Source organism: Falco peregrinus, unplaced genomic scaffold (genome assembly GCF_023634155.1).
Source record: "Falco peregrinus isolate bFalPer1 unplaced genomic scaffold, bFalPer1.pri scaffold_35, whole genome shotgun sequence".
Lineage (NCBI taxonomy): Eukaryota > Metazoa > Chordata > Aves > Falconiformes > Falconidae > Falco > Falco peregrinus.
This window is the reverse complement of record NW_026599603.1, coordinates 1,216,150-1,240,062: the sequence shown is the minus strand read 5'-3', so window position 1 is coordinate 1,240,062 and position 23,913 is coordinate 1,216,150. Positions and strand designations below refer to the sequence as shown.

Sequence of the window (23,913 nt, the reverse complement as noted above, 5' to 3'; positions counted from 1 at the left end):
CTGCAGGGGAGTCACAAATGCAGTAGTTCTTAGAGAAATCAATGAGCACAGGCGTTCGGGGTGTTACTGTCAGTGTTTCAAGAAAGCCACCGAAACAGAAATTGGGCTGTCATGGTATAAAAGCAAATACCATTTCATGAAACAGTAACTGTCTGAGAGAGGAAACTGTAAAATAATAGAGAAGAATAAAAGGACTGTCTAGGAAATAACAAAATGGCAAAGTCTGGCATATTTTAGTCTGCACTGAACTAGTTGAGCTGACTGAGGAAAAACTGGCTTTGAATTTTTTTTCTTGACCAAATAAATGACTTGTCATAAAGTACTTGCAAAGTCCTTTGGAGGATTTTGACATTGCCCTTCCCTTAGCTGTTTGTGAGCTGTCAGTAGTGGAGTTTGGTCAAATCTTGCTTTATGATGTCCCTTTTTTAAAATGTATTGTCTGATTTAACACACAGTACTTTCAAATTGCTTTTGTTTGGTTTAGTAAGTTACTACACTTTCCGATGTATGGCACATTTCTAAATATGGGTAACTCGTTACTGCCAGTTGAAGGAGGTTGAATGCTACGCAGACACCTGTGTTGGCGCTTCACTCGTGTGCCGCACAGCAGTTACTGCATGCTCGGGTCTAAGAGTACAGTCTCCTTTCTGGGATAAGTATGCTGGAGCAAAGGCAGTCTTCCCAAATCATGTTGTAGAGCCTTGGCTCCTCATATTGCCTTTCTTTGCCTGTGAAAACTCCTTTCCTTAACACTTGTTTCGCTTTATTTTGTACCCACTGCAGGACTGCTGCTGTAGGACAGTTTCATCAACTTTACGGTCAAGGTGTTTTCCCTCCTTACTCCTACACGGCAACCTCGTGCCGAGCCCCCAGCACTTCACCGGCACAAAGATTAGGTCCGACTCCAGTCCCTTCCACTTGGATCCAGCAGGGACCACTTGGGTTGCTGCCAGGGCAAGGGGCTTCCCCAGCTTTTCCAGATAAAGGGGCTGCCTTTCCGGTACTCCAGACGCTTCCAACGGGAGCCACGTACACACTCCAGCCTGTGGCTTCTCTTCCGCCACTTCAGCAAGGGACTCAAAGCGTTGCCGCATCCATTGCAAATTGTAGCAGCTCTGCATCTTCAGTGCCGTACTCACAAACCTGCTATCCAACAGGTATGGAAAAAAATTTCTGCGTTTGCTTTTCAAAAACAGATTTTAAAGTGAGACTTTCAAATATTTTTCTATAATACTCTGCCATGTGTATATCTCAAGTGAGAATTAGAAAGTGTCAAGTCTAAAAGGAAGATGGACCTTTAAAGCAAAAGGAGTTTCTGTTTGCTATTCGTGTCCTTCCTCCAGATTTTGCGTGTCCCCTGGTGATTTTCTGGATAGCCTTTCTGTTGAGGTGAAAGGGCGAGGAGAAAGACATTTGTCCAAAACTAGTCGGTGTGAGGCTAACTTTCATTTTTGTTTTTTCAATTAAGCAAAACTTGGACAATGATATTAAAGCGCTGAGACCTTGTTAAGAAGTAGTATCCTAGGCCTTGGTCTCATGTTTTTCCAGGTTAAGGTTTTAAACCTTAAAGATCAGTCAAACGTATTGTGTAGAACAGGGGTCCTCAAACTTTCTAAACAGGGGGCCGGCGCGCGGATTAGGTGGCCGGAAGTCATCTGCGGCTGCTTGGTTTCCCCCTCCAACCCCCGGTGGGGGTGGTGGTGGTGTGGGGGTTCTGTAAATACGGGGGGGCGGACTGAGGACCCTGGGGGGCCATATCTGGCCCACGGGTCGTAGTTTGAGGACTCCTGGTGTAGAATATTTCATTCTGCTCGTACTGTTTTTGTATCTAAATTTTTTTTTCTTGCTTAGCTTCTTTATGTTGTATTTTTTTATGCACTGAAGACTAGAAAGTACAAAAGTCTTGGCTCCTTTCTTTTTTCGAAATTATTTCTGCCACAATTGTCAGTCTCACTTAATCACTTGATTACAAAATAAATCAGTCTCACTTCAGTGTTTTTATTCTTCAGAAGAGGAGTTGAAGCAAATTACTGTTCTTCTCCTTGCCCTTACCTTGAATTGGAAAAATCACATGATAGGTTATTTTCTGGGGAGTGGTGGTCTATTTGTTGTTGTTTTGTGGTGTTTGTTTAATTTCCCTAAAACTTCTGAAATTCAGAACAGTGACCCTTTCCTTGAACAAACTAAAGCTCAGTTATTATTCTTTCCTTCTGCCTGCTCCTCCTTTGGCAGCCGCACCTTCACAAAGACAGCTATCTGTCCCTGTTTAGAAATCCTACACAGTGAAATCATTACATCTTTTGTGCATCTCTTCTGAGACCTCTGCTGAGAACATTTCAGGCAATAATCGCTAGTTTCCATAACGTCATTTTTGTCAAGGAAGGGTTCTGAGGAGCTGGGCATTTCTTGTAGACACACTTAAATGTTTAAGAGACAGGCAACTTCTGCCACATGCTCCTTGCCTTGTGCCCCTTATGCAGGGATTACTGTGGTGGCCAAAGTGTGGAGCCTGCCTTACCAGCTGCTAACTATTAAGTCTTCTCCCAGGAGCAGGTGTCCTGAGAATCACAGAATGGTTTGGGTTGGAAGGGACCTTAAAGATCAGCAAGTTCCCACCCCCCTGCCGTGGGCAGGGACACCTTCTATTAGTCCAGGTTGCTCCAAGCCTCATCCAGAATACTTGCTTCATTAGGGTGGGAGGTGGGAGGTGGTCCCCACTTTGCGTTTCTATGGTTACAGAGCATAGGCTGAAACTCATCATGATGAATTGTAGTTGTCTCTGTCTCAGCTAAGGCCCCAGCCCTCTTCCGTAGTCAGGGGAAGGAAAGGGGCGTCTCGGGTGCGATTCACGTTGCTCGGTTTAGAGTTTGTCTTGGGGTAAGATTACCGGTGTCCTGGAAGTGCCTGTTTTGAAGTACTGCCTGTAGGGGAGCTGAGGGAGACCAGCGTAGATTTAGACATGAATATGGAGATCTCTCTCGCTGGGTGACGCTCGTTGCTTTAAGTTTAAAGGATAACTTGGCTATGTTGCTCAGGTAGAATCTTCTGGGGTGGGAGGTGGGTGTGAGAATGCGGTGAAAACATACCAAATTTTGCAAGGTGTAATCAAAACTAAAATGCAGAAACTTAGGGAATCTGAGGCGTTTGAAACCCCCAGTGAATTAATTAGCGTTTCTGAGAGTGTAAGTGACATTTCACTGGAGTATGATAAATCTTTTAATTTTCACTGTCGCTCTAGGACTGTCTCAGCGGTTTTACTTCTGTGCCTGTGTATCTCTTAATCTCTCCGCTATCCTTTCTTCTGTATATTATAACATACAGAATGCTGAAAGCGTGTTTCTTCATATGTCCACATGAAAAAGTCTGGTTTCCTTCATCATGAGAGCACAGCAGCAAGATTAGTTTGTTTGGAAAGTGATAGTTAACCTTAAGATACGTATTTAATAAGTGAGAGAACTGAAGAATGTATGTTCAATCTTATTCTTGACTCTTCATTTCACTTTTGAAGTCCCATTAAATGAAATCAAAGTAGAACTTTCTGAAAAGATTTCTTTTTATGTGTATTCAAACTTGTTTGTTAACTTGCGTGACAAAAAAATTCCTTGGTTTTTCATTATGATTCTTATTGAAAAGTCAGTAAAATAAAATATGCTCGTCTAAGTCTCTTTTTCCCCACTAGCCTTAGACCATAATTATTGTAAGGATTTAGTTCTGTTTACTTTCGGCTATCTGCAAAACCTTTGACAGTAGTAGAATCGGGTGAAAGAAATGCGTTGAAGCTTCATTATCTGAGAGTGTCTAATAATGAAAAATCAGTCATGGAGACCATGTGAGACATGTTAGTTATTGGTGCCACCTGACAGTGCAAGTCCAATCGCGCCTTTGGCATACATCTGTGCCTGTAGGGTTCATTTACATATGAAAACCTTTCTGGTGAGTGGTAGTTCAGGAGTAGTCATGATATTCTTCGGAATGACACACTCTGGGTTAAGATAATTCATTTTCTTTGTAAGTCTTAAAATTCACATGGTCACAAGTGTGTATGTGTGTATGAACACCTAGGCTCAGCTATGTGAATGCACTTTGTGGTGTATTGTGACAAGAAACTCAAGCAGCCAAGTCAAAAAGGTGATATTAAGACAGAAAAGACTGATGATGAAGTTTCTGCATGTATGTGTGTGTTTTATCAATTTTACAATATATATTTTTAATATATCTATACATATCTTAAAATAAGTATTTTTAAGATTAAGAAATTGGTCTTAAAATGACTTGGGAGGTAACAATAAATTTCTGGAATTTCGCTTACTGTGTGATTATTGAAATGTTTAATCGAAGTAAGCAATAGAACTGCACACCAGACACAAGTTCCGGCAGTCTGATAGCTGTGTTTGAATTCTTGCAGCCACACCAGAGCTGTTCAGCAGCAGCCCACACAGATCCTCTGGCTGGCTGTGCTGGTCCTACTGCTTCAGCGTGCACCCACGACAGCTTTCTCCAGGTGAGCGTAGCCTACTGAAAGGAGGTGAAAGCGAAGGAGACTGTATGAATGAGCTGCAGGTTTATACACTTGTGAAATTAAGGATATAAATTTGAAAATTGATCTGCTTGATAAAGTGAAAGTGATGTGGTTTACAAATACCTATTTCAAAGAACCACTGAATGTTAAACGGGTAGTTTTGTAATTCAGGTTAGGTTTCAGGGTAGCAGCATAGTGGGTGTCCTCATCAGCGGAGTGTTTTTTTGCTTGACTTCACCAGAATCACTTTTAGTTAATGAGCCTGCATTTGTATTGGAAGAATGCTCTTGCCTGGACAAAAAGAGATTCTTTAATATTATGAAAATACTGAGAAGCAGCTCCACTTCTTTGTCCCGGACAGCTTCCTGCAGTCCTGAGTTTCATTTGTTGAATGAGAAAAACTAAGGTGACTTTTTGGAATGGGCCCCGCCTCAGAGATCTCTTATTAAAGATAACTCCAGTACTTCCTGTAAATGCGTTATGTAATTCTAGTGGAAACTGCACCTTATTTGGAGGGCCTGGCTTATCAGATATCAGAAGATCTTTAGTAAGAATGCAAGGGCTTCCTTTTCTATTACAGCGTAACACATATACTTTTTTCCCCCCTCACAGAGGACAAGCAAAGCAAGTTATGCTTATGTGTGTTGAAAAAGGGTTGACCTACCCAAGCTTGATCATCCAGTTTCCTGTCTTGTAAATATCAACCTTTGTCTTTTATTCATGAGTTTTTTTAAAAAATAAGCTTATCCAAGATGGGCAGGTTATGGCCTGGATAACACGTTAGTGTAAGGCTATAAATAGCCAACAGCCAGTCATGCCGTCGATATTGTAGTATTTATTTTTCGCGCAGTGCATCTTTGTCCTCTCACTTTGATCGTGAGCTGCTTTTTTCATCCAGGACGCGAGGATCCGTCTGAGCGATGGGAAGTCACAATTAAATAGCTTATCTCGGAAGGCCGAGATCAATGGGATAGTAAATCATTCCAAAGGAGTTGTCAAAGGTGGTGTTGTGGCTAGATTGAAGGATAATATACGGTGTCCAAAGGGTCTAGTAAAACTCAGTTGTTTGGAGAAGCAAGTCCGTGGGCAGTGTGTGGAGTCAGAAGAGCTTTAGGCCACTTGCTAGTGGTTGCTTTGTTTCCTGGAAACCCCCAGCAAAAAGCTGCCGAGCATCTGGGCAGAGACTGCGGGAAGGCGATCCTCTGCGTGAGAAGGCCAAAGGCGAGCAGTGCCCTGTATCAGTTCCACCAGGTCAGTAACCGGCTGTCTCTGAGCAGGGTAACACAGCTATCGTACCGCGTGGATCAACGGGACTTCTAGAGATTTCTGAGTCTTAGCATAGCATAGGTCATTTCTCCTGGAACGTGGTGACAGGCTGTGCAGGTGGTACAGAAGACAGCAGTTTGCCTGCGGTTCTTGCTGAGCTGTGGGGAATAATCAGTTTGCCTTTTGTGTGTTCTGGGGCATATACTTCCCCAAACTTCTGCTGGGGGATGTGGCAAGCTGCAGTATTGAGCATCCTGCCCGGCTGGCGTATTGATCATCCATCAGTAACCACTTGCACAAATCCTCAAAAGCGGTAAAATTCATCAGCCCTGGCTGACTAAGCATTTTTATTGTTCCTCACAAAAAATAGAACTATTGCATGGTATATTTCCTATCGTTCCACTCAATACCTTCCACCAGTTGCAGGAATTCAGTGCGATGCTGTTGAAGCGTGGTTTGCGGGGCGTTTTAGGCTGTTTGGTCCCGCTGTGCGCTGCTAGGTAGGAGTGGCAAAGCCTATACGAAACTGCCGGGCCAGTCCCGAAGACAGCGAACCGTATCGGCGCACTAGCAGTCAGCAAGCTGGTTACCAGCCCCGTTTCTGTTGGATCCAGACGGTGCTTTGTGGTCTCAGAAGGAAAAGCTGGCACTCTCGGACAAGGAAGCTTAAACCTTGTGCTGTTCTTACTGGGTCTTGCAGAGAGCATCACTTTTTAAGTTTAGGAGAGATTAAGACAGGTGGAGTTTCTGGGTCTTGGAGGCCAGCTGCTGGGCTTGTACAGTACGCACCTGAGCTGCTGAAAGTGTTAGGTGACCCTGCCTGGAACACGGGCAGACCAGGCCGGTAACTAACTGGTTGGTTGGCTGCAGTTTGCTCTCCAGAAAAAGCTACAGAGAATTACTGCGTGGAATGGCAAGGGGGCAGAGGTGGTTATACCCAGACATGGTGGCTGATGATGGTGTATCTCACCAGGTTTCTGAAATCGGGGTTTCAGAGGTTTGTATTACACTCTCATCACGGTTGGTTACAAAACAGGGAGCTCGGGTACAACTTCTTACCCGTTTTCCATTTGGGTTCTCTTAAGTGGGGTTTGGATTAGTGTGATGAATCGGTATCCTTGGGTAGGAATGAGTCTTTTGAGAGACCTCCTGCTATCTTCTGCAGCAGCAGTGCTGGCAGCTCACAACCATTAGCTCAATACTTCCCCGCTGCTTTATCATAGATGTGAACTGAGGCTACATGTTGGATTTCAGCGATTATTTTTTTTTTCCTGCCCTCACCTCATTTTTATTTTTATTTTTTTAATAGCAGCCCTGCTGTTTGATTATTGCTATTACCATGGTTATTAAGCTGTCAGTATTTCCTTGTGGAACTGAAGCAAGAGGTAACGGGAAATGGAAGAAATAAACGTGCAAGAAAAAAGAAGAAAAACTTTCTATTTGTAGTAAGGAATGATAACCAGCCATGTTATTTCAAAAAGAAATCAAGTCTGAATTCCGATTGCCCAAGCACTCAAGCCAGATTTGTGTAGTGCTAGCAGTCCCTGAAAAGGTGTGGTTGTGCTTTAATTCCTGCTCACGCTATGCTAATCTTATGAGTGAAATGCCCATCTTCTCTTTCACCACTTCTGCTAAGTCAGACCATTTTTCCTCTTGAGCTTGCATGACCAGCAAGCTATTAGTCTTTCAAGCCCTGACTTCTCAATCTTTTATCGGATTTCCTTGTTTCGTTGCTGCCCCCCCCCCCCATCCTCGTCTGTCACATCTTTTCCAGGTGAACTAAAAGGATTTAAATTGTACCTTTGTGTGGCTCCTTTCTCCTGTTGGAAATACATACGAGATCCTGTAGTGCATCCAAGAGGACAATATGTGCTGTAACAGCTTCAAGCTGAGGTCCCCTAAGAAGAGGCAGAAAAAGATTCAGTATGGGTGGGTTGGTTGGTCGGTTTTTGGCAGGGATGATCTTATTCCTGGACGGTTTGGTAACCCAGATCTTAATTAAAATCCTGACTACTTACGACAGTAAACAAGCAGTGCAACAGAAATGAAACACCTTGTTAACATTTTAAAAAAAATAGAACTGAAAAAAAAATCAAATTAGAGGAATAATGTGTGAACCTATCTCATAAAAACATAAAGGTGGCTTAGCCTTTAATGAAAAGATTTTGCTTAACTTAACCTAAATTTCTCAAATTCCAGGTTTTATTTCCCCCTCCGTTTCCCCCCACCCTCCACAGTTTGTGGCTATCTGCAAACTGGCACATCTACACAAATCCACACTAGGACTTGACTTCACACACCCAGGAGACGGGATCTCATCTCTTTGTGGTATCTCCTTCAGGGAGAGACCAAGTCCTTCACTGGCATTTGATCTGATACGGCTTTCCTAGTAGGTGATCCTGTAGCTTCCTGTTCTCTAATTTACTCGTCTCTGGAAGTAGCTTTTCATTAACCATGACCTCAGCTAGAAGGTCTAAGGATAGTCAGGCACTAAGGACTAATCCTTCATGCTGGATCTCTTCCAAAAGAAGGCTGTATTTTAAATAGACCTGAGTTTCTGTTCAACATCATTGTATGACTTGTATTTGTCAGAAGAAATGACCCTTCTAGTGTCCTTTGAGTCACCTCCAGAAGAAGTAGCAGTACAGACACTGGCTGTTAAAATGTCATCTATTATTTCACTTGGGTAGGACTTGATGCTTTTGAAAAACTCTTGTCATTGTCTTCGTTCTGTTTCAAAGGTTATTCGATATATATGAATTCTACTAAAAAAATCATCACTGGATTGCTGATTGTGTCCTGTTGTCCTGTGATGTCATTACAGTGAAAAATTTTAGTAGTGTTCAGACCTGATCTGTGATGGCAAAGGCAGTCTCTGTAGGTTCTACAAGAAGGGCTTCTGACCTGAAATTCTGTCGGGTTTTTACGCAGATTGATGCAGACTTCGAGTTGTGCCTCTGTGGGACCCTGTCATGACAGGAGAGTCCAGATGTGAGGCTGTGACAGGCAGGGCAGTTTTACAGTATTTGCTGTCATCGGTATTTGAACTCCCACTCCTCCTGGGACTGGGGCGTCCCTGGGGGGCACCCCTTGTGTAGATGTGCCTATGGACAGTCGCTTGAGGAGGAAAATTATGTTATTGGTTAAGAAGCGGTGAGTTCCTCAAGTTGTGTTGTCCATATGCACATTTACAGCATATGGACCTTTTTCTTTTGCTTAAAAATGTTGTGGTTTATACTGGGTTTATACACAACAGGAATGCTTGAGTTTTAGAAGGAACTGAAGGCGGGTGGATTTTCTCTCTCATTTTCTATTACATATGTGGCACGTGAAGAGGGTGGTTCTAGTGTACCCCCACAGGTCCTACTAAGACCAGAAGTCTCTGATTTGAATGCTTGGGTATATTTAACACCTGCGGTGCAAAGGGTGTGCAGACAATGCATCTGCAGGCATACACCAGCTCCTCTCCAGGATAGACCATGAATAGAAGAAAGGAAGTGTGCCAAGAGTAAGGTGGTTAATGAAAACCAAGACAAAGCAGTAGCTTTTTTTTTTTTTCTTCTGGTTAAACTTGCTATTTTAACTGAGAATAACAGACAATCTTTCAAGCTTTTGGATAAATGGATAAACAGAATCAATACACATCCTGTCATGGTAATTTTTTATACAAAAGTTCACTGTATTTTGTTTTTTCCAGAATCCTCCAATGCAGTCATCTTATGAAGCTGAACTGATGCCATCTGACTGGCTATGTAATATATCTGAAGAAAACAAGAAGGCAGAAGTCGGTCTTGAAGCCATGTTTCAGGTTGCCGATGAGGTGCATTCATCATGCAAAGCTGAAAAGTGGAAGTGGCACCTGTAGAGAGCCAGAGTTCAATCCTGGAGCTTAATGGAAATCAGGCACTGCCTGTTAATAGTTACACACCTTCTTCAACTGAGGAAAGCCAGCTGGAACGTCTCACTCCTGTAACTTCAGACACGTCATTTCTGGTGGCAGCAGATCGAACACTGAATTTGTCTCCATTACAGCCTTCTGACATTCTTTGTGCTGCCGATCCCACTCTGTCTATAGAAACTGCTGCTGCTGCTAAAATACTACAAGAACTTCTGACCACACAGGAAGCAGATGAAGAACGGAGCAAAGAACCAGATCACCGCCCAGCTGAGTTCTCCCTCATGATTTTTCAGGAAGAATTGTTCAGTCCAGAGCAGGTAAGGGGTAAAGGGAGGTAAACCAACATCTTTCTTGAGCTAACTATATTTGATAGTAATACTAGGGTCTGGACCGATAGCTTTTCAATATTCTTGCCTGCTCAAGAACCGAAGGCTTCTTTAATTAAGCTGTTAATGGACAGTGAAGGGTTTGCTTGGTAAAGCAAGATACAAAAAGAAGACGGAATGAAAAAGTATCCCATGTTAATGAGCATGACATGTGTCAGCCTGTTGGCCAAGTTAGGGTGTTCATTTGCATGGGAAACATGTGTAGTGCAGGTGTATTCGTGGTGATGAAGTGGATGCTTTTTTAGGTTGTAACATACCGTCTTTTAATCTCCAAGAAAGAAGAGTATTTTGAGAATTGCCACTGGAGGCAGATTTTTGCTTAAATTTAGATAAACGGTTAGATTGTTTCTGATAAATAGTTATTAAGTTCTGTTTTCAGTGGAAAGTATAGTCTTTTGACATTTGAATGGTATAAAGCATCTTCATTGGTTTATACCTTGTGGTGTACAACAAGTTGTAATTGTACTTCAGTCTACCTGGAGCTGGTCTTCCCTGTAGGTAAAGTTGTAAGTCTCATGAGGAGTGAGGGGCATTCTAGATGTTACTCTGTTAAGGCAGCAAATGCATGCTCTGCGCTTTTTTTGGTTTGTTTTGAAAACAAGGTAAGCTCAGGAGATTGACTGCATCTGTTTCTCCTGCATGAGACCTACCTTGCATGTAGGCACTCAAAATCTCATTTTTGTGTATGCATTGAAGCTACTGTCTTATTGTTCTGTCGGTAGCTTGACGCCTTCACTGAAGTTTCTAGATCGGAAATCATCAGCTGGTGCAAACCTCCCGTTGTTGCTTTCAGCCAGCGTTATAAAGATTAGTCATCTTCCTCTTGGGTATCTTTCTAGAAAGGGCTGTGTATTCTGATCAAGCCTCTGCATAGCTCAAGCCTAGACTAGACTGTTCTGCTCCGTACTGTGTAGGGAAGAGCACATCCCTGTGCTAGTGCATAGAGTTGGCAGCACTCCTTAATTGGTGCCCACTCAATATATTAAGCGTTGACCGCACTTTAAATGTTGTCAGTTTCGAGAATTTTTGGACTGCGTTTTTAGAATGATAGGTTGTCCCTTGTTGAAGGCCTTTGGAGTCCATGACCTGAAATTCCTTGTCAAGAACTGGGGGAATTAAGCGCATGAACCACGTAGTTGTTTGGGAGGGAGGTTTTGTATATTTGTGAGAATCCTGATGTTGGTCCTGGACCGTAACTGGTTAAATAACTGGCCTCATTTTTTGAGCAATTGAAAAGCAATTCAGGGACTGTTCAGCGTTTTGTTTGACAGATTCCCTCTTTCTGTTAGAACTACTCTTTAACTAGTCTCCTCCTCCCAAACTCAGGAGAGGGAAGGTTAACTTAACACCCTGCTTGTCCAGAGCCTGCGGTCATGGCAGGTGCCGAACTCTCCAGAGGAGGCTTCTGTGCCTGTACTCCTCACATCAGGCTCCAGCACAGTTTTCTTCCTCATCCCTGCGTCTGGAAGCACTCAGGCTTTCAGCGGCTGTTGGTACCATGTGTTTTAGAGCAAGCTTGTGACAGAATAGTGGGCGTGCACAGAAGACCGCTCTGTTCCTCTCTATACGAGCAGAGGGGGAGCAAATTCCTCCACTGTTCGTACAAGAGCATCAGAACAGCTCTGCTGGGTCAGATCAAAGGTTTGTCTTGCCCAGTGTCAAGTCTCAAAACAACAGCTGTAATCTGATGTGTAGGGAAGAGCAAGAACAAGGCCCGCAAACAGAGCAGGGCATTCCTGCTTATACTTTCCAGCTACTTTCAGCCCGAGGACTTGCGATGATGCTGTGTACTTCATCTTGGGTTTCTGCTCTGTGGACTGAAGTCAGCCCTTGAAACTGTCGGTTTTAGCATACGGGACCTTTTGACCAAGCTGGTACTTTGCTCACGGGCTATTCCTGCACGAAGAGCTTCCTTTTGTGCGTGGCTGTTAGTAGTTTCATGTGATGCTTCCCCATTTCCGTCTCAGAAGGGACATTCAGCTGTCATCCCTGGCTGCTTACTGCATGTCACTTGTGACTTTCCGCATCGCTTATCACAGCCGCCTCAGTAGTCGCCTTTCCTGACTGTACAGCCCTGCTGTAGCTTCCTCTGCGTGGCAGCTGCTCTGCACCTCTGGTTAGCATTGGAATTGTTCTCAACTTGTTCTAGTACATCCTCTTCTGAAATGAAGAGAACATTTTTACAGTGACACAAAGATGTTTGCTGTTTTGTTTTCTGTTTCGTTCAGGTATTTCCCAGCATTTAATTACTCTTGTGACCAGCACTGAGCCTTGAACTGTCTTCCTCATAGAAGTAACAGTTTAGTAGAAACCTGCTTTATTCTGCTTTCCCAATTTCCTAAAAGACAGCAAATTAAAGAGCAGTTCTTTACATGAAAAGAGTTAGTACATTCAACAGTTCAGATCCAGTGTTGCCCTCTCAGCCTCAGTGAATTTCTGTCCTAGACTTTTACAGGCTTTGGCCTTTAATGGGCATATTTTATTCCACTCCTACTCCTAAGAAATGTTTTATTTGCTTCTTAAAGTGGAAATAGAACATGTCTGTAATGCTTGATCAAGAGGAATTTGCCTCTATTTCGTTCAGTCTCCTTGGCCGCATACCTCTGTGAAGGCTGAAACGCTTGCTTTCTTTGGGGAAGGTGAATCCAGCAAACCCCGTTCATGCGAGTTGCTAGTTTTAGTACCTCAGCTTCCCATCATGGTTCCAGCTGGGTATAGGTATAGTCCAGTCAGTGTCTCGTAAGTCGTGTAAGTAGTGAGTGAGATGAAGCAGTTTTGGCGTTTTTCAGTAACTGAGGTGAAAAGGCAAAACTTTCACGTCTGTCAGCTTTGGTAGCTTTGATTCTCCGCCAAACAATGTTTCGGACTCTGAAGCTGCAGAAGTATCAGACCTGAGTGGAGGGCCTGTCCACAGGTGCGGTGAATCCATGGTCAGAAACATGTTCGCTTAAAAGACCAAACAATAAAAAAAAGGGATAGCTTGGGAACCAGACTTGTGTGGGCTAGGCTGATGCTGTTTGGATGAAAATGGTATTATTACCTATTACATTAGATTACTGAAGAGTTGGTGCGTAAGATTCTACGAACACAGTGATAAAAAGGAATCTGAAAGGGGTGCTGTGCAGTGTGACTGCTCTTCAGTTTCCACACACGCAGCTGTAAGGGTTAAAATTGGACACAGCATTGGAAGTACAGGTTCACCAGTGAGGGGGAATGAAATTTCCCCAGTTTGCTGGCCACGCTCGTCCTGGTGTAGCCCAAGGTGTCATTAGCCTTACTGGGCACTGCAGCACCCCCAGGTCCTTTGCAGAACTGCTAGTTAGAGTGTCAAGACTTCTTTCACCACGTCGGCTGGTAACAGTTTCTTGATAATGGTTATCCCAATATGCATGTTACTTGTTTTTTCTTTATCAAACACTGCAATTTGGTTTTTACATCCCCCACCTGGTATTGCTCTTCATTATTCTCTTCTTTCTGCAAATCTCATTATTTAAAATTGTTTCTAGAGCAGTTGTTCGCTGGAATATCCAGTTTAGAACGCTTACTTGAGAAATCTTCCCTTCTCTCACTGCTTGATTAAGGCTGCTCACTAATTTTCCTGGAAATTTATTATTATGTAAATGTCACCAGGAATAAAGAGGTCATCATCACTCGTGAGACTTGGATTCTAGCTGGTGTAGGTAGTGACCTACAGCCTGCCTGCCGCCTTTGTTTTTGTGCCTGGGAAGGAGTTGTGGTTCAGACATCAGACAAAAGGCACTGCTAGCCACGTGTTTTTCACGTGGCCTTGTTAACAGTACTGAAGCAGTACATCCAGACAGCGCATTTCAAAGATGGAAAAAAGAGTCAAGTGGGTGTCCAGCAAGTGCAGGAGGTGTGTTGGAGGGAACTAGTTCTCCCTGGAGTACTCCATTACTGTATTTGCACAGGTCTTTTTGAATGATATTATACAACTTTGTCAAGGAATGTACGTGTGTTTCTATTGATATGTATACACATAGCAGGTTATATACTCAGCACTGAGTAATGACAGACTCAAGGTGGCGAGCGTGATTTTTGGAAAGACTGTCTTATTACCAAGTGTGACCTCTTGTCTTCTGTAAACTCACACATAATGGTTTTCAAAAGCTTTTTTCCTCTTAACAGAAGGAAACGTTGCAGACTCTGAGCAGTCATTCATCTTTAGGTCATTGATGGATAAGATATTTGCAGAGGAGATGAATATTCTAGAACAGGTGATACTGAGAAAATTTTTCTGTCTAAAGCTAAATTCCAGGTGCTTAACTTTGGGCCTGTACTGCCTCAGTGAAATAGAAACAGAACTTGGTTGTTTGGCCCTTTTCTCTCTCTCTCTTTTTTTTTTTTTTTTTTTTTTAAGCTGCAGATTTTTGCCACATGATCATGGAAATGTACCAGTCTGCCCAATGGCTGCCTGCAAAACACATGCAGAGCAGCAGCAGAGGGCTCTAAAAAGCAAGCAACACATTATAACTTAAGGTCTTAATGACTGGATGGGGTGGGGTGAGATTCCCAACCAGAAACGTGTGGTTTCCATGTGGCTCTGCATCACACAGCTCTGCGAAGTTGTTTGAGCTAGATCTGTCGTCATTATTACACGTGCTGGTAACAAGGAGCGCGCCTGTATTTCTTCTAGCTTATTTCTTCTAGCTAGTTTAATAACTGAGGGCAAAGCTCAGACTGTGGGGACATGTACCCTAACTTTGTGTATTCTAGTTTTCTGATCTCATATTTTGCTTAATATGATATTTTGCAAGAGGTTGTTTCAATTTAGCAACCTTAATTCTGAGTTAAAAACACTTACTATGTCAACTGTCTAGGCAGTGTTCAACACCTGTTGGATGCCCTTTTGGAGTGGAGAAGAATAGCTTTTATTTTGTTTTATTGGTTTTATATTAGTTTTATTACAAGATAACATTGAGTGATCTTTGGGTTTATTTCTTTTGTTGTTGTGTTGTGTGTTTTTTTTAAGGAGAATACTAGTGTTAAAAGTGAATCCAGGACAGCGGAGACAGAAGAGAGACAATTCACTTCAGGAGCTGAGCCTGTGAATGAATCTGTAGGACAGACAGATTCATCTGTAAAATCTTTCTCCAGGAAAAGACGCGGTTCAGACACAGGCAACTCTCTCGGTAAGAAAGATTCTACATTTTCTCAGAGATTACGGCGACAGCTACTCTGAAACTAACTATTACAGAAAGGGGAGAGTAGAAGAATTTAGTTGTTGTCTGCCGTGTAAGTACCTCATTGTTCCTTCAGTTAAAATATTAAACTTGTACAACCTCTAGCGAGAACGGCTCCCACCAGGGCAGCGTGCCCCCTGGGCTTTGCCGGGGATGTGCAAGAAGAGTTCATTGCATGTGACAAACTGACAGAGGGCAGGAGGCGATGAAGAGGTCCACCAGGCAGCTCGCTTTCCAAATGCAGACGTTCATCTCCCCCCCGAGCTCTCCCCATGGCCAACCCCACGGATCCCACACAATTCAGCCACCCGCCCCATCTCCCTGAGGGGAGCAGGTTTGCAGGTGCTTGCCTGACCTGCAGCTGCTCCATCTGCCTCTCCAAGGCCGCCACTTTCATCTCCCAGCTCTTCCTCAGCTGCTCCTCTTGCCGCAGCACCTCTGACTTCTCAGACAGCTCGTTCATCAGCTTGCCGCACCACTCCTGTAACCTGGCCACCTCAGCGTTTTGCCTGCACCAACAGAAGCAGCGTTATTCCAGCCCGCAGGCCAGTCAAGCATCCCTGGCGTTACCCAGGGGGAACACATCCTCCTGGTGGGCCTGATAACAGGGCTTGAAACATCTCAACGGTTGTGTTGGCCTGTTTCTCGGACGCGCCTGGTCCTTCAGGGATGGGGTGGAAGGAGCCGATACATCAATTTCAAAAGCTCCGTTTCCATCCATACTAATGTAGGTATTCCAGCATGCTAGTAATCAATCAAATGTACTTGGTAGTAACATTAGAAGAGGCAATCGGGTCACCAAGCAGGTAAGCCCTGCCTTAGCTTAGGCATTTGGATGGTTTTCTCTGACGTGTGTCAGAGCAGACATCTGGCTACATGCCAAATAGCAATGCAGAAATACCGGGGAGAACGTTTTCACTACATCCGTGCTCAGACTGTTCCCCTTTTCGCTGCAGGCTCTCTCAGGAGCGCACCTCTCCTTTCTAGGGCTACCCTGGGTATGGCGGGTGAGGAAGCTACACGCAGGCAGGCTCCAATGGCTGACTCGGCTCCCGCTGGCTCTGGAGAGGTGGGTGAAAGAATCAGAGTGAGCATCTGGGCTGTAGAGACCAGAAAGGCTTTGCTGCTCCAAGGAATCAACAATGGATTCTTTTTTTGGAGATCAGGGAGCCCAACCCAAGCCGTCTGATGTGGAGAAAAGCTGAATTTCTTCAGGATTTCTTTCTTTCTTTTTTTTTTTTTTAACTTCCACCTGTGCAGCACAGCCTCCCTGGCTAGTTGCAGTCCACTGGCCAGCTGTCGTGTGAAGGCTGGCACTGCTGCACAACAATCCTGTCTGTCTTGCAGGCTGCAAGATTTTGGCCCAGTGCAGCAGGAGGAACTGAAGGGGGTCGGCGCTCTCTGGCTACAAGCCAGGCCGACTGAGCATGAAATCTCTGAATGCTGCAGCAAGATGTTTACTCCTTGGTTAACGGTGTCTGACAGGCTGAACAGAGCTTTGCTTCTCCACGTGGAGATGCAATGCCTTTTGAAATGAGTAATGACAACCACATCTCTAGATCAAGCGCATTGTTAATTCCTACTGTTGCACAGGGTGTTTGAGATCGTGTCTTTCAACAGACACAGGCTTGAACGTCCTCTGCCACAGCAGCAGCTCTAGAAGGAAGCTAATGGTTTCTAGCCTGTATGGTGCAGATGTGCTGCTCTGCATGGCACAGCTGTGGTGTCACAGACACTGCAAAACCTGCTCTTGTCCTGCGCACAGTTCTAGTGCCTCTAAAATTCAGTCAGACGGTGTAAGTTTTAGCCAGAGCTCACTTGAGCTGCATCACAGGGCATTTCACTTGTGAAGTTCTCATCCCTCACTAGTATCTCAAAAAACCCAGCCATCCACAACCAAAACCCAAAGGCCAATCCAGCATCCAGCTGCTCTGGGAGGTGGCGGGAGCAGCTGACGGGGCTGGAGAGCATTTGCCAGCAGTCAGTGATGCCCTTGCCCTAAGCTGGAGTGGCGAATTTTGATCTAAGTCTGACGCGGTGGCACTGTGAGGTCAGCAGCTCTGTTGGTACCAGCGCATTGTTGGGGTTGCCAGGTGAGGAATGCAGGGCGCTCAGCTCCGCCCCGGTCAGCTCCGGGGCACATTGGTCTGGCCCTAAAGCCAGCAGAAGGACGTGGGTACATGTTCTCTGGACCCTCGTTTCTGTTTCCTGCCAGGAAGAGGAAATCCATCCCTTTTCACCCTGCAGGTTAGGAATAATCCCTCTGTCCCGATGGGGACCATCCCAAAGTGATGCTGCGTTGTCAGGAGGGAGGGGGCTGGCACCAGCTGTGCTGGGATGGAGCCGGCTGAGGCCGCTGAAATCCCAAACGACTGGGACGGACTGGGATAGCGATGCCTGTAGTATCAGCTGGGATCTCGCGCGGTGCCCTGGTGTAGAAAGTTGGTCCTGCCGGGGGGAGGCTGGTTCCAGCTGGCGTTGGCAGCCTGCCCGCCTGCCGGCTCTCTGCTGCTTTGTCTGGGATGCTTGGCGAGGCGGGCAGGGAGAGCTGGGCTGCTGGTTGAAACAGCCCTCAACAACCCCCCTGGGGGTTGGAGGCGACGTTTTCATTGCCCTGTCACCCCCTCGCTGCACCAGTGCGGATTCGGCTGGGAGTGAGTTCGCCGCTGTCGGCTGTGAGAAAGGGAAAGGCTCTGAGGTCTCTCCCTGTGAGCACTGAGGTTTTGAAAAGATGCTGATCTCCTTAGTTTTATTCTTATTTTTGCCTCCTCCCTTTCCAGCCACTCCCTCCGTCCCCAGCCCACAACCTCTTAAAGAGGAAATTCAATGATGTTGACAGTTAAGGGCGGGGATGGGAACTTCTGATAGCTGAGGGCTTGATGCATTGATCACGAGAAAGCGAGAAAGCGCAGCCTGGCACCTCCTGGGGAGTGCCCCTGCGCAGATGAACTGCCTGACTGCAGCATCGGGGGGGATGGGTGGGTGGGTGGGTGGTGGGGGGTGGGCGTTGTGAGCCACGTGGAGGTGGTGCCCATGGGGGAAACGCACGAGTGGGACAGCGGGGAAGAGCCTGGCTTCCAGACTCGGGACGGGGTTCGGTTAGCGATTAAGAAGAGTGGAGGCAGCAGCATCTTCCTCCGCGCGGGGCTGCACCCTGCCTGCCAGGTCTCAGACCAGGCAGTACAGTCTCCCTTGCGGCTCCGTGTGTTATGGGTGGAGAACCTGAGCGTGGAGAGGAGGGTGGGAACGGATGCCCGCCAGTTAACAGCAGAGGTGGAAAGAGAAGCACCACATCCAGTGCTCCCTTTGCAAGTTTCGTTTCTTCCTGTGGGCATCTGCTGGGGAGATGAGATGGTTAATGACCATGCTTTTGCTTTTTTTTGGCTTGAACTTAGGCCTTTTCCTGGTGTTTGCGTTGCAAGGAGATGGTAGCGTCTTGGTTCTCTGTGTGGCGTCTGTAGCATCATTGCTGGGGTGGTTCTCGTCACTGGAGGCTGGGAGCAGCGACCCAGTGGGATGTGGTCACTGCGTGTCCTCCCTGCCAGGCTGGGCAGAGGCCAGCAGTGCCGCAGGGTGCGGCTGGCAAAGGGAGGCGGCCAGGGCTGCTGCAAAGCTGGGGAAAGCTCTCCCGTGCATGCTTTCCCCTTCCAGGGGGGTGTTCTATTCCAGAGCTGAGACCCTGGATGCACTTCCACCTGCGCCTGGGCGCAGAGATAAGGCCAGGTGGCCCAGGGAGAGCCCAGGTCTTGGCCAAACTGCACCAGGCAGTCTGGAAACGGGCTCTCTTACTGCCGCAGGGCTGCAGGGATTGCCCAGGGTCGTGCAAAAGCGTCCCATTGGACAAGGCATGGGCACTTTGCTCGTGGCTGTCTCTGATTGCATCCCTGGTTTTTTCTTCCCCCTCTTTGGTTCTTCTGGAGCTTGCTGCAGCCAGCGCAAGCAGCCCCTGCGGTGTGGCTGGAGCACCGTGCGCAGGCAGCGCAGCGGAGGAGCGCAAACCTGGGAGGGGGCGGGGGGTGTCAGCAGGTTGCCCACACAACACAGATGGACATGGGAAACTCGCTGCTCACAGAGAGGCTGTTGCGCCTCTTTGTTTTCCCCACTAACTGTTGTTGTGGTGTCTTGCAGGCACAGAAGAATAAGGCAGGATGGATGTCTGTGACCCTCAGATGCCGAATGTCGTGCTCTTTGGAGGTCTGATGGTGGTATCAGCCATCGGGATCTTCCTGGTGTTCACCTTCATGGAGAAGGTCCTCCGTCCTTCTGAGGAAGCCTTGGCCAAGCAAGGCAAAGGGCTTAAGAAGACTCAGCAGAAGGAAAAAGAGAAAAAGAAGAAAGAGGAAGCTGTTGAGAAAAAAGGAAAAGGAAAGAAAAATCAAGAGAAACCTAATGGACAGGTCCCAGAGGCGCACCAAAGTGCTCCAATGGTCAGCTCTGTCACCATAAAGAAAAGCAATGTTCTTCCAGCCCATGAGGAGCAGAAGCATAATGGACCTGTCAAGAAGGTGGCTGCATCCAAGAAGAAGAGCGAGCCAGGTAAGGCCAAGTTCCTCTGCATATATCCCCGTCGGGTAAGCCGGCAGAGGGATCGGAGAAGGGCTGGAGTCATCTCATTCCCTTAGCAAAGAGCTGGAACGAACCTGCCTGGTGAAAGGCAGGAGACGACCTTGCTGCTCTGCATCACTGGCACCGCTGCGTGGAGCGACAGTCCCCCAGCGAGGCTGTGTCACGATGGAGTCCAGCTTCTGATGCCCACCACGTCTCTGCTCCCTGGCTTTAGCAAAGCGTGCCCAGCTCCGTCTGGAATCGATCAGTGTGATGGAGGGCGGTGGCAGGGCGGCAGGAGCAGTAGCAGAGCCAGGCAGAGGTGGCAGCTGGCTCAGGGAACGCTTGTCTGTGGTGAGCGCCGTCCCCAGCGCTCGTCACATTGCTTTCAGTTAGAGAGGTATCAAACTTGGCTGTGGACATCTGGGCGGTTGCTGGCGTGAAACGGCAGTTATGGGGTTGAAGTCAACTGAGGCGATGCTACTCAGCCCTGCCGTTGGCTCGAGCGCTCCCAACCCCTCCTCTCTCCTCCCCAGCACCTGCGGACTCGGATGGGCCCCTCCACCTGCCCTACAAGACGCTCGTGTCCACGGTCAGCAGCACGGTGTTCGGCGAGGGGGAGGCCCAGCGGCTCATCGAGATCCTGACGGAGAAAGCGGGCATCGTCCAGGACACCTGGCACGCGGTAGGGCTGCCAGCAGCGTCGCGTCCACCAGGGCTGGGCCAAGCCTCCGGGGGTGCGGAGGGGTGAAGGCAGCCCGTTTTCGGGCAGGCTGTCCCCCGAGGGGCAGCCTTAGAGACAGGAGCTGAATTTTCCCTGGGGCAGAGGGCAGGACCCTGTGCGTGTGGGGTGGAGGGGTTGGATGCGGAGGTGGTGGTCCCCGCTGATGTGCCACCCTGCGCCGGCAGGCCAAGCAGAAGGGTGACCCTGTCACTGTCCTGAAACGCCAGCTGGAGGAGAAGGAGAAGCAGCTCGCCACCAAGCAGGAGGCTGCAGCCGCTGCCAGAAACAAGGTGGAGGAGCTGAGCCAGGTAAGTGCCGCGCAGCCCTCCCGGCACCCCTGGCACGGGCTCTGCGCCTCACGGCTCGCCGTGTGCCTCCCTCTCCCCGCGTCTTACCCGCCCTTGGAGGTGAAGCCCAGGGGTTCTCTGGGCCCTTCATCCATTTGCTGTTTTCTCCCCAAAAAGGGGAGGAGATGCCCACCTGAGCTCCTCTCCTGGGCCTGATCCAGCCCGGGGAGGCACGTGCCCTGTTGGGCAGCCGCAGCTGGAGGGGGCTAAAGCCGTGCCCGTAAGAGACTGCAGCTTTCTGCTGCTTTCCGGAGGACAGTAAAGCCCTTCTCATCTCTTGGCAGAGCCCCTGAGCTGAGAAGGTGTTGATCAGCCCCTTTTTAAGGAGCCTGGTGCTCTTTACAGCCCCCTTGCCTGGCTCAGCCCCTTGCCTCCACCTCTCGTTGGGTGTTGAAGTCAGAAGGGACCCCCGGCGCGTCGTGCTCAGCACCTCCTGCCCCGCAGCCGCCAGGACCCTGCTGCAGCAGGTCCATCTGCCTGCAGGCAGGAGAGGAGAGGGCGAAGCCACCCTGTGCACTGAGTGCTGTGCTAAGCCCCGGCCTGTGCAGGCAGCCCCGGGCAGCGGCACGGCATCACCCAGCCGGCCAAGAGAGCACCCCTGCCTTGGCAGGGGGCGGAGGGGGGGTGTGTTTGGTTTGTGGGGGTGTTTTCTTTTTTTTGTTTTCCTGCTTTGCCCCAAACTTGATGTGATGATATTGATCCTGGGGCCGGGGAGGGGAATAAAATTCCAGGCTGTCACTCCTGTCTCTTAGCTGGCCCAGTGTGGAACAACAGTGGCATCCAGTGGCCACTGAGCCCAAAGCTTAATGCAGGAGGAAATGGAAGTGCGGAAGGGTGTAGCTGGGCCTGGGGGCAGCGCCGAAAGGGTTACACTTCTTAAAGTCTTCTGAGCCAGGAGGCCACTTGTTTCGAGTCCCCTTAAAGCAGGGGAGTTCCTGCGCTGAAACTGACCGGGTGGCTTCTCTCCTCGAAGGAGCTGGCGGCCGAGCGGGCCAAGGCGACGGCCGTGGAGGGCAAGCTGAAGGAGCAGCTGCTGGCCCGCGAGCAGGAGATGGCAGCGGTGCAGGCACGCGTGCAGGCCAGCTACCAGGACCATGTCAGCGAAACGCAGCAGCTGCAGGGCAAGGTGAGCCCCACGCGGTGCTCTGCAGCTTCCTCCGCTGGCTGCCGGCTGGCCCTCGGTGGCAGCTGCCTGGTCTTTTGGAGAAGACCGAGGTGGGCGAGGGGGCCAGAGCCTCGGGGAGGGGCGAGAGCCCCGCAGTGCTCCTGAGCCGTGGTGCTCACGCTAGAAGAGGGATGTGGGAGCATCCTCACGGGATGCAGCAGCCGCAGGGGCTGTCAGCAGCACAGACACCTCGCTGTGGCTTCCTTGCCAGTCCCTCTTGCCCATGGAGTGGGCTCCTCAGGGGAGAGCCGAGGGGCTGGCAGCAGCGGCATCAACCCCTGTTGGTCTCTCCCTAGATCCGCACCCTGCAGGAGCAGCTGGAGAATGGCCCCGACACGCAGCTGGCTCGCCTGCAGCAGGAGAACTCCATCCTGAGCGATGCCTTCTGCCAGATCAGAAGTCAGATGGAGAGCAAGTAAGACTAGGGGTGGGGGTGGGGGCAGAGCCTGGGGCCGCCCTCTGGCAAGCCCTGGGGGGGGCTGTCCATCATGATTGGCCACCCCCTTTCTGGAGGGTGCTTCTACAGACGCCCCAGCTAGCTGGAGGTAGAGGAGGGAGTGAGGAAGAGATTGCCAAATGGCTTCTGTGGGCCTGGCAGGGGAAACAAGGATGCTTTTCCCAAGTGGAAGGGCAGGGGAAGCCCTCTCTGCTTTGGAGTCACCTGTGCTGATGCTAGCGGAGGGGGCAGAGGGGACCAGAAGGCACTGCAGCATTTCTCCACACTTCGGAGAGCTTGTGCTCACCAACTTCAGAAGAAAGGTCGCTGGCTCTTTGATGGGAGCGGTGCTGCAGAGAAGCGAGACCTGCCTGGTGCATACAGAACAACCAGGAGCTAGGGAGAAGAATTTGGCGCTCCTTTTTGTAGAAAGTCTGAAATGGCTGGTGATTAACAGTGGTCAGTTAATTACAGAGCAGACGCCAGCTGCTTAGAGTGCTTTCTCCTGTGTCTGGGAACACAGATCCTTGCGTCTTCTACTTCATGAGAAAGGAATGCCTCCTGTTGTTGTGTTGTGTGTTTTTTTAAGGAGAATACTAGTGTTCTAATGAACTAATAAAGCACGAATGCCAAGCAAATGGGCCAGAGGACCTGCCCCGAGCTTGCACTGCTGAGAAGCCAGGAGGCTCCCTGGTCGTAGCTTTTGAAGCAAGTCCCGTGTAGATGTCATGCAGTGCCACAACTCTACAGGCATTCCATGTTTTAATAGATCAGTTATGTAAAGCAACCATTCTAGGCAAGGGTTTCACTAATGCAGGGAAGCTGTTGGTAGAATAAAGCACATTTTGGAGATGTAGCTCGTACGTACAAATGACCCTCAACAAATCAAATCTAAGGATTTCTCTTGGTTTATTAATATTTGCATTGGTTGTCCAGCAGCCCAATACTGTCCCCAATGGATTAACGCTAAAGGTCTCCAAAAATGTTGGTCCAACGCTGCAAAGTGTCAATGTGTCATGGGATGAAAGGGGGGTGGGGGTGGGGTGGGGGTGTGAGAACAAACTGGTTCCTGTTCTTAATTTTCCGAGTTGTAAAAAGCAAAATTCAGTCAGTCTTTTTGAGGCTGCTGGTCAAATGGCCAAACTCAGAAACAGTTTCCCCTGTAACCACTTTATACAGAACTGAAAACCTGTAGTGAAAGTTAGGCTAAAACAACCTGTTGGCACAAAAACTGGGTTAAATTCTTAGTGCTAGCAGTTGCAGAGCAGTACTAATAAAGGCCAATCCTGAAGTGAAACAGACATAAAATAGACACATTTTTCTGGAGAAATAGTCCTAATCCACTCTTGTAAACTCACGGTGCAGTAATAATATTTAAAGGTTCACTTGTTCTAGAGGTTCAGTGTTCTTGTTATGAAGTGCCTTG

At 47.9% G+C, this 23,913-nt stretch overlaps 1 protein-coding gene and 1 long non-coding RNA gene across 2 annotated transcripts; both read left to right on the top strand.

Annotated features, from left to right (window-relative positions):
* Window positions 1-803: 803 nt before the first annotated feature.
* On the top strand, window positions 804-15,913 carry LOC129783369 (uncharacterized). The gene is made up of 3 exons (XR_008745259.1): window positions 804-1,157; window positions 9,483-10,000; window positions 15,060-15,913. It is a non-coding gene; the product is annotated as an uncharacterized LOC129783369 (long non-coding RNA).
* Window positions 15,914-19,418: 3,505 nt separating this feature from the next.
* LOC129783343 (ribosome-binding protein 1-like) lies at window positions 19,419-23,019 on the top strand. Its single transcript, XM_055793326.1, has 5 exons — window positions 19,419-19,806; window positions 20,352-20,500; window positions 20,725-20,847; window positions 21,860-22,012; window positions 22,348-23,019. The coding sequence occupies exons 1-5, from the start codon at window positions 19,419-19,421 to the stop codon at window positions 22,468-22,470; spliced, it is 936 nt and encodes a 311-aa protein (XP_055649301.1). The 3' UTR covers window positions 22,471-23,019.
* Window positions 23,020-23,913: the final 894 nt, after the last annotated feature.